Source organism: Phragmites australis, chromosome 15 (genome assembly GCF_958298935.1).
Source record: "Phragmites australis chromosome 15, lpPhrAust1.1, whole genome shotgun sequence".
Lineage (NCBI taxonomy): Eukaryota > Viridiplantae > Streptophyta > Magnoliopsida > Poales > Poaceae > Phragmites > Phragmites australis.
Window position 1 is genome coordinate 9801881 of NC_084935.1, and position 8275 is coordinate 9810155.

General features: G+C 49.1%; 1 protein-coding gene across 1 annotated transcript; it reads right to left on the reverse strand.

Annotated features, from left to right (window-relative positions):
- Positions 1–4017: 4017 nt before the first annotated feature.
- LOC133892080 (uncharacterized) lies at positions 4018–6925 on the reverse strand. Its single transcript, XM_062332826.1, has 2 exons — positions 5261–6925; positions 4018–4636 (listed from the first exon to the last, which is right to left on the reverse strand). Exons 1-2 carry the CDS (start codon positions 6752–6754, stop codon positions 4295–4297), a joined length of 1836 nt encoding a protein of 611 aa, XP_062188810.1. The 5' UTR covers positions 6755–6925; the 3' UTR covers positions 4018–4294.
- Positions 6926–8275: the final 1350 nt, after the last annotated feature.

Consider the following 8275-nt stretch of genomic DNA (forward strand, 5'->3'; position numbering starts at 1 on the left):
AACATCATCTAAATAGTCGGTGGCATCTAAGAAGTTGGCGGAACCCAAGGATGTCTATTCACTTATTGCTGAGGAAACCAAAAAGATTGTGGATGCCAGTGTCACGTCTCATTTTCATCCTCCACCACCTCCACCGAAGCCTGTTGTGGAAATTTTTCACGAAAATGGCTAAAGTTAAACAGACGGGGACGGCTTCAAGAAAGCCGCCGACTGACTATGAACGCATCAGCAAGAAGCATGCTAAGAGCAAGTTAGGCCCATTCCTTAAGGATGCTTCAAGCATTATGGACTTCCTAGCCGAATCAAGAATAACAGTAGAGGAACTAACACGGCTTACTGTGGGAGCGGATATCAAAATATGGATATTACATGGTCATATGAGTTGCCAAACCTTTGGTCAAACCAGATATATAAAGAAACCTTACAACTCAAATGTGCCGATTACATCAGTGGTACTTGAAGCATTCCATACAGGGTTTTTCAGGCGTTCCCTGTAAGATATACGGATGATTATTTACTCAACGGGGATGGCTCCTTCTGGGTGTATTTCAAGGACTTGTATGAATTGTATAAGGCAGATGCCCTCGACGTGGCTATAGTCAGAGTGTGGACTCTGTAAGTGATTTCTGCATATAATTCACGTTATATGATCTTGTACCTTGAAATTGCATAGCTAACTTCTCTCTTTCGTAGAATGGATATTCAAGCATGCGGACAAGGCGCTGTTAGGTTCAATGATCTTGAGGTATGAAATAACATATCAATACATTCTTTTCAATTTCTATACGTGTTCAAGGACTAATTCTTTCAATTCTTCAAACGCAGCGCTCGAACTACGCACAAATACGTTACAACCTACAGAAATACATGCCCTTCAAGAATAGATCGCTTGGTTCTTTTTAGAACATATTATCAACCTAAACAGCAAGTTTCATGAATCGATTGTGCCATCCATGCGTCACAGATCTTCAGATGACACCATTTCTTCAAGTGGAGAGTATGCGACAAGGAGGAAGGCTACCAAGGGGCTTGATAATGTATTATATTTCGCTAAATGACACGATATTAATGTATGTCATTAATTACTATTTATTAATGAATGATATAAATTACTATATATGATGCGAAGTTGGTATCGACGGGATATTCTTCTAACGATGATGCAAAAGAGGAGCAAGAAGCAGCGGCCAGAAAGCGTGGCCAGGAGGAGGATGAGAGGTTGGCTCGTCAGCTGTGCGCTGCAGAGGAGTAAGAAGCTGCGTCTCGTAAGCGTGCCTAGGAGGACGAGGACGAGAGAGTGGCCCGTCAGTGTGTTATGGAGGAGGCCGAAGGCTCAAACCGTAGATGCGTTCAGGCGTTAGACTTCGATATCTTTGACACACCGGCGAGCCTAGAGCTTAGGTGACGCTACAGTCGATCAGACGTGGCCGGGTCCAATGCTCCACCACCATCGACCCCTCCGCGTCCCCGGATGTACACACGCCAATAGTCAATAGTGCGGAGACGTGGTGCTCATCGTGGGAGAGGAAGAGGTAGAGGTAGAGGTAGAGGGATACTGGACTGACTGAACTCGACCGACTTTTCAGGGGGTGACCTGTGAGAACTATTATGTATATATGTGTGTTTGTCGATGTCTATGACTTGAAATATGTGTTCATTACTATGTATTAATGAATGTGTATTTATTATTGATTTATATTAAATATATGTATCATTGTATGCATGTATTGAGAGAGACGGAGAGATCGAGGAGTGAGAGGACAGATAGAGAGGGAGGAGGGGATGAGGGAGAGGTAAAATACTGCCGACTGAATTCTTGAGCCGACAGTGATGCCTTGAGTGTCATTATCGGCTAAATTCTTGAGCCGACAGTGATATTATCTTTTACTGCCGGTCCACCAAGTCGACAGTGATAGTCCACAACTATCAATACCCGTTCCTCACTGCTGGCTCCAAAACCAGCAGTGAAGATGGTTTTATAGCCGACAGTGAATAAAATTTCTGCAGTAGTGACGCTATCCTCGCCAGCCACACCGTGTGGCGGCCACCGGCGACGTCGACGTGGACGAACTAACCCGAACGCTAAGCTCCGTACGTGGTGCCACGGTGGTCATGGCCGGGCCTTGTACGAGCTCGCAGCGTGCTCTCGCACGTTATCACGAGCGAACAGGTACCGTGCAAAGCTGTGTTTGTGTGTCTACAACCCAAGCGTTTATATGTGTCACCAACGTACAGTACCTGGTCATACTGTGCCAGCAAGCTTTGCACAGAAGCGGACAGGAATTACGCGGAACAAATTTTAGCGACAAATTGGTCACTTCGATTTGGTTGGTCGTGGTCGGGGAACTTCTTATTTAACGACGTTTTCAAGTCTTCCTGCAATTTTGCAAGTGAAGAACTTTGGTCTGCTCGTCTCAAAGAAGAAGAATAACAACAATACTAGCACTTATGGATCCAGAAAAAAATAATCGAATGTTTTGGACTGATCTCTTAGTGTTCAGATATTTCACTTATTGAAATGAAACATATCATATCAGCTGCTATATATAATATATAATTGAAAAGAAATTAACCGGTCCACAAGGTGGACGTGAACATTGGTCTGGTTTGGTATTTAGTGGGTCACGAGTCTTTCTCGTGTCCGGTGCGAAAGGGACTAACTGTTCTTCGGAGTTCAGACCAGGGACGCACCCCATAGTTTCTCTGACGCATCAAAGAAATTTCATGGTCAAACAGTCATATCTCAAGTGGAGAGCACCACGGCCAAGGTGACTGTGAACTAGCCTGGTCCGTGTACTTATCTGCACTTTGTTCATACGAACTGACTATGCAAGCGTCACTTTTTTTCTTTGTTGGCCTTCAGGTAAGTTCTCATGCACCATAAGAAAAAAGGAAATAAAAAAGAAGAACTTTCTCATGAAAAAACACGGAACACTTGACCGCGATCACATCGAGTACATGTAAATGTAGGGCGCCTGCCTGCAGAGCAGCAATATCACGTCGCCTTACCTGCGTCTTCTTTCGCTCTCCAGCAGGTCCAAAAGAGGAACCGAATCTGACTGATCTCCAGTGCCAGCGTCCAACAAGATGTGTCCAGTTGACCGTAGTGGCCTAGCCAGTGCTCTAGTGTTGATGGCCGTGCATTCTGCCTTCGCTTTGGGAGTGAGAAAATGAGACAACGTAGTACAACTCTCTGAAACTCTGAAACTCTGTTGGCTTTCTCCTACTTGTCACTGACCGATGGGTCCCACAAAAATATAGAAATTGTAAAGTTTTCGTGTATGCACAAAATGCACGAATGTTGTTGTATTCCCTGTTTATTCCCACAGGACTGCATTCCTGACGCTTCCCTTATACTACTGAGAACATTCCAAGAAAGACTTTGAGACACATCCGGTCAGATCTTCCAAAATTCTATTGGCACCTCATAATTCGCCACTTGATATCTCTCTGACATGTGGGTCTGGATATCACGCACCAGTAGAAAACGACTACAATTGTGCGGTAAATCATAAATTTTCCCTGAGGAACAACCATGTTCAGTGATCAGCGTTCCTTAGATTTTTAAGCTGCACTGCGTCCGCGCGGTAGAAATTTGCAATGCCATTTTCACAGGGGAGGAATGTTTGTGTCTGCCATGCACGGTAAAGCCTGCATGTAGGCCAATGATTCATTCTGCCCTGCAAAGTGCAGACACGCAACACAGGGATTGCATTTGCATGCAACAAACATCTTTAGCAGGCGCAGCGGTAGCACTGCCATCATAAGCCTGCTGCCTGCACAAGAAAAGGAACCATCGATTCATCGATCCCAGCGACATGCCATTCCATCGCTTTGCTTTCATGGTGAAGTCCCACACATGCTTTGTACTTTGAGATGCACCGGGAAATCCATCTCATGCAGGAGCCGCACAAAATGTACACTTCAGAGCCGGTTCAGATTCATACGGCTTGTCCATCCATCCAGAAACTTTTTTGCAGAAACCAGAAAGATACACAAGATGATGCATGTGCAGTATACATGAAAGAACCAACAAAGGAATTCTTGCATCTTGGAAGTGCCCAGTTTTACAACACATTGCTGAACAATCACTGAAAACAAGAACAGAAGCCAAAGGAAAATGGCAGGCCTAGTTTAACACTCTAATCCCTGTCCTGGCAGCTAAACTGCCGCGCCTTTCGGATTACACTCTAAGAACCTAAGAGGCACATCCCAGATCAGATGCTTGGTAATTACAGACTCTGGGTGCTAGCTTACATAAGCTTTCACTAAGTCAATACCATTGGATCTGTGTTTAGGTCTCTTTGCCCTTGCCCTTCTTAGACTTGGATGGCTTCTTGTCATGGCTCTTGGACCCAGTGTTGTTAACCCAGGTGTAGTCGCTTGGGATCGTGAAGGGGTCGGCGTTATCCGCGACCTGCGACAGATTCACGGACTTTGATCTGGAGTTCTTGGAGCTCCACTTCAGATAGGAGCTCTTGTGGGTGTCGGGCTTCGCCATGATGCTTCCTGGCCCTGGGCTCGCCAAGAGGCTGGGGCTTGACATCGGCGTGAAGAACTCCTCCGGCTCGATGAGAGGAACGAACTTGGTGAAGGTGATGACCACCCTCACGGTCGGAACAACAGGGATCGCAACCTGCACGAATAGCAAAATGAAAACTTAGCTGAATACACAAGTATTATCACGTGCAGCAAACTAATTCCAAAAATAACAGTACTGAATAAGCAAAATGATACACTAAACAGCAAAAGGTGCTGCCAGACATGATGTCTCACATTTACTCACGTCACATTTTTGTCATACATGATGTCTCACATTTACTCACGTTAAATTTGTACTATTCGGCAATACTAAACAGTGAAGAACCGTTGAAACTATCATTCTCCAAAGGCTGTGCAAACCAGTACACCAAGATTTTGCCTACAAGTTGTCTCAATTGTAGCAAATGAAGAATCACTGGTCCATATAACATTATAACTCCCTGATCAAAAGACAAGGATCTGCAAGCAGATGGGGAGTAAATAGCAGATGGTACATCAATTACTCTGCCTTGTTCACAGATGCTTTGTTGAGTTCGTATAAGCACATTCATTTGTGCAAGTACATCACCATTGCAAGAAATGGTCCAAACATTTGCCTAAATTACCAGGGCATTCTGAATCCTAGGCAAAATTGGACAACCACTGAAACTTAGAACGAAGAAATAGTACCATAATTTGTGTTCTTAAGTGAGCAGGAGAGCGGAGTTAGCGCTGTTACCTTCACCGGGAACGTCCCAGCTGGGAACTTGGTGGTGAGCAGCTCGCGGAGGCGGCGCACGGCGCGCACGCGGCTCGCCAGGATGTCCAGCAGCGGCAGGAACTCGTCGACGCTCAGCGGGAAGTCCTCCGTAAGCCACACCGCCGGCCGCAGCGTCTTCACCGTCTCCTCCTCCTTCCACTTGGCTCCCCCTGTAGTCGCCGCGTGCCGGCCAAAAATGCCGTCCTCGCCGCGCCCCACCGACGCGCACGCCGGCAGCCGTCGCAGCACATCCACGCTATTCCTCCGCCTCTGCGGTGTCCCCAAGTGCGAGGGCGGGCCCGCCACGCTGCGCCGGCCAGGCACGTAGCAGCTGCGCCGCGCCGTCGGTGGCGGGATGTCGGCGACCAAGAAGTCGCCGTCCTCGTCGTCGTCCCGGATCTCCAGCGGCAAGAACTCATCTTCGTCCTCGCCCTCATCTCCGGCGATCTCAAAGGTGAAATCTTTACGCCCGGCACTCGCGGCCTTGAGGGTGCGGAAAGAGAAGACGACGTTGTGGACGTCGAACACCCGCGCCTTCCACTCCCCGACGTTCTCCGTCTTCTCCTTCCGCAGCCACGTGGTTCTTGGCACGAGCCTCGCGGAGGTGATGTTGAGCCCCGGCCGGTAAGCGGCCGCGTCTGAGGTAGCGGCGTCCTCGTCGCCGGCGGCCGCGGCCGCCGCGAACGCGTCGTGCACCTCGCGCCGGCCGCGGTGGAGCACGAGTAGCGAGCCCGGGGGGAGGCGACGACCGCCGGCGCTGGCCTCCTCGCCGAAGAAGAGGAAGGAGTGGTCCGCGCGGCGGATGCGGAGGCCGTCGAATCCGGCGAGCGTGGTGTCCGCGCGCAGGTCCGCGCCGCGCTTCCAAATGCGGTAGGTGTCCGAGGGCGCGGCGCGCGAGAGGAGCGGCACGACAGAGCTCTCGAAGTGGAAGTCCACCTCGAGGTAGAAGTCCTGGACCCGGCGGAGCGCGGCGGAGAGCGCGGGCGCCCGGCGCCGGAGCTTGGCCCAGGCGGCGAGGCGGTGGGCACGGAGGAGGCAGGCGGCGATGTCCCTGCGCCCGAGGCAGAGCGCCTCCTGGAGCGGGGTCCACCCGGCGTGGTTCTGGAGCGTGGGGTCCGCGCCGGCGGCGGCGAGTGAGGACGCGAGGGACGGGAGCCTGAGCCGGACCGCGAGATGGAGCGCGGTGTCACCCCCCGGCACGTCGCGGCGGTCGAGCGCCGCGAAGACGGAGGACGCGAGGCAGGCCTCGCGGGCGGCGTCGGCAGCGGTGAGGACGCGGGACGGGTGCGCGAGCTGCGGGAGGCCCGCGAGGATGGCCGACAGCCCGGCGGCGTCACGCAGCGCGACGCAGTGATGCGCCGGGCTGTGCGCGTAGTCGGCCGGCCGGATCGGAGCCGACGACGTGCGCTTGGGCCGGGCGCCGGCGGCGGCGGCGGCGGCGGAGGGCGAGGAGAAGGGGTCCTGGACAGGCATTGCCTGCTCTCGGGAGTGGGGCACTTGGGATTCTCGCGGTTTCTTGGGTTCTGAGCTCGGCAGCTGAGCCCAGTGTCTCGTGCGGCGGTGTGGAGTGGGGAAGCGTGCTGCCGATGCTGAGCAGCTGAGGTGGGGAAGAAGAAAGGGGAGAGGTGGCGGACGGAGGTGGATGGGCCGGGCTGCGCTCAAGTGGTTTATTATCGCTCAACGCAGCAGAAAAATTACTACGTCAGCAGTCTACGTGGACCGTAGGTATCTCTATACCGTTTGGAAAATATGGGTCGTGCTAATTATCATGCGACTGGAAACAGCCTTTCATTCCCTCGATCAATTTTAGACGTTCCATCGAGATACGAGTGTCCAGGTGTTGTCTTCTCCCCCTAACAAGCTTCATTCGACGGCTGATCTCTCTCTTTTGCTTTGCTCTTGCGTGCTTACCCTATCCTACGTAAAAACGAGATGGGTGATTTGAAGACAGGGAATAGATACTTTAACAATTTTTTAAATCAATGGTCTTCTTCTATTTTAATCACCGTACTTTAAAATTTAAGCGAAAATAAAAATCGAGAGAAGTTCTAATTGGAGAAAATCGAAACAATATGACTTCACGGATGGTATATAAACCATATGTCCTATTTAAGATTAATACATATGTCTTAGCATTCGAAAAATCACAACTAATAAAGAAAAAAAGATGAACACCGAGCAACAAAACTCTCCAAGTTAATTATCTAGAGGTAAAAGAATTCAAAACCTCATTACATAAGCGTGTGTATATAAATTTTTTACCTCTACAACAAGAAGAATGACCTCACAAGGTGCTGAAATTTCAGCACAAAGAAAAAATCAAAATCAAAACGAAACGAAAAAACTTGCACACAAGGCAAAGAAATCAAGAGAGAAACTAGAAGAAGAGGAATTTAATTATATGAAACAAAATAAACTTCATTACTCAAAGAGATCAGTCTTATTTTAGACGGATTACAAAAAATTTCTCTCAAAATTCTCACCTATTATATAGGCTAAACATTCATCCTTATCTTCACTAAATCCCTAGCACTATACTCTCATATAAGTGGCACAAGAGGCTCAAATAGCTAGTTCATCATCTTTCATAGCTCTACCTTTTTATTTATAGGTCTAGGAAACTTGACCCTAAGTTTTCTAGTTTTTTCCAAAATACTCCTCTCTTGTATTACACTTCTACCTACCACCGAAGATATTTTAGTTTATTTTGTTCTCCATTCATCGAACGGCCATGACACCTTTACGACTTAGATTTGCCTCGACGCAAGCTTCGTGATGGTGCCACGTATTCCTCTAGTCTTCTCATGGTTTTAAAGCCAAACCGCAAAACCCTAGCACGCTTTTCAAAGTGTGATTAGCCATCATTTGCTTCCATCTGAAGCAAGCGCTTCGATGATGACGCGTATCCTCCGTCTTGCGATCTTGACCGCTGACAAATCTCTCCCGCTCCCGATCTCTTAGGTCGCCTTGTCACTTGCACCGGCATCCCCTTTG

What these genes read in the sequence shown, in the direction of transcription:
- LOC133892080 (XM_062332826.1), bottom strand. Translation starts at nt 6,754, where the DNA reads ATGCCTGTCCAGGACCCCTTCTCCTCGCCCTCCGCCGCCGCCGCCGCC. An exon ending in CTGGGACGTTCCCGGTGAAG is followed by an intron (nt 4,637 to 5,260) that starts GTAACAGCGCTA and finishes CTATTCGTGCAG; the next exon opens with GTTGCGATCCCTGTTGTTCC.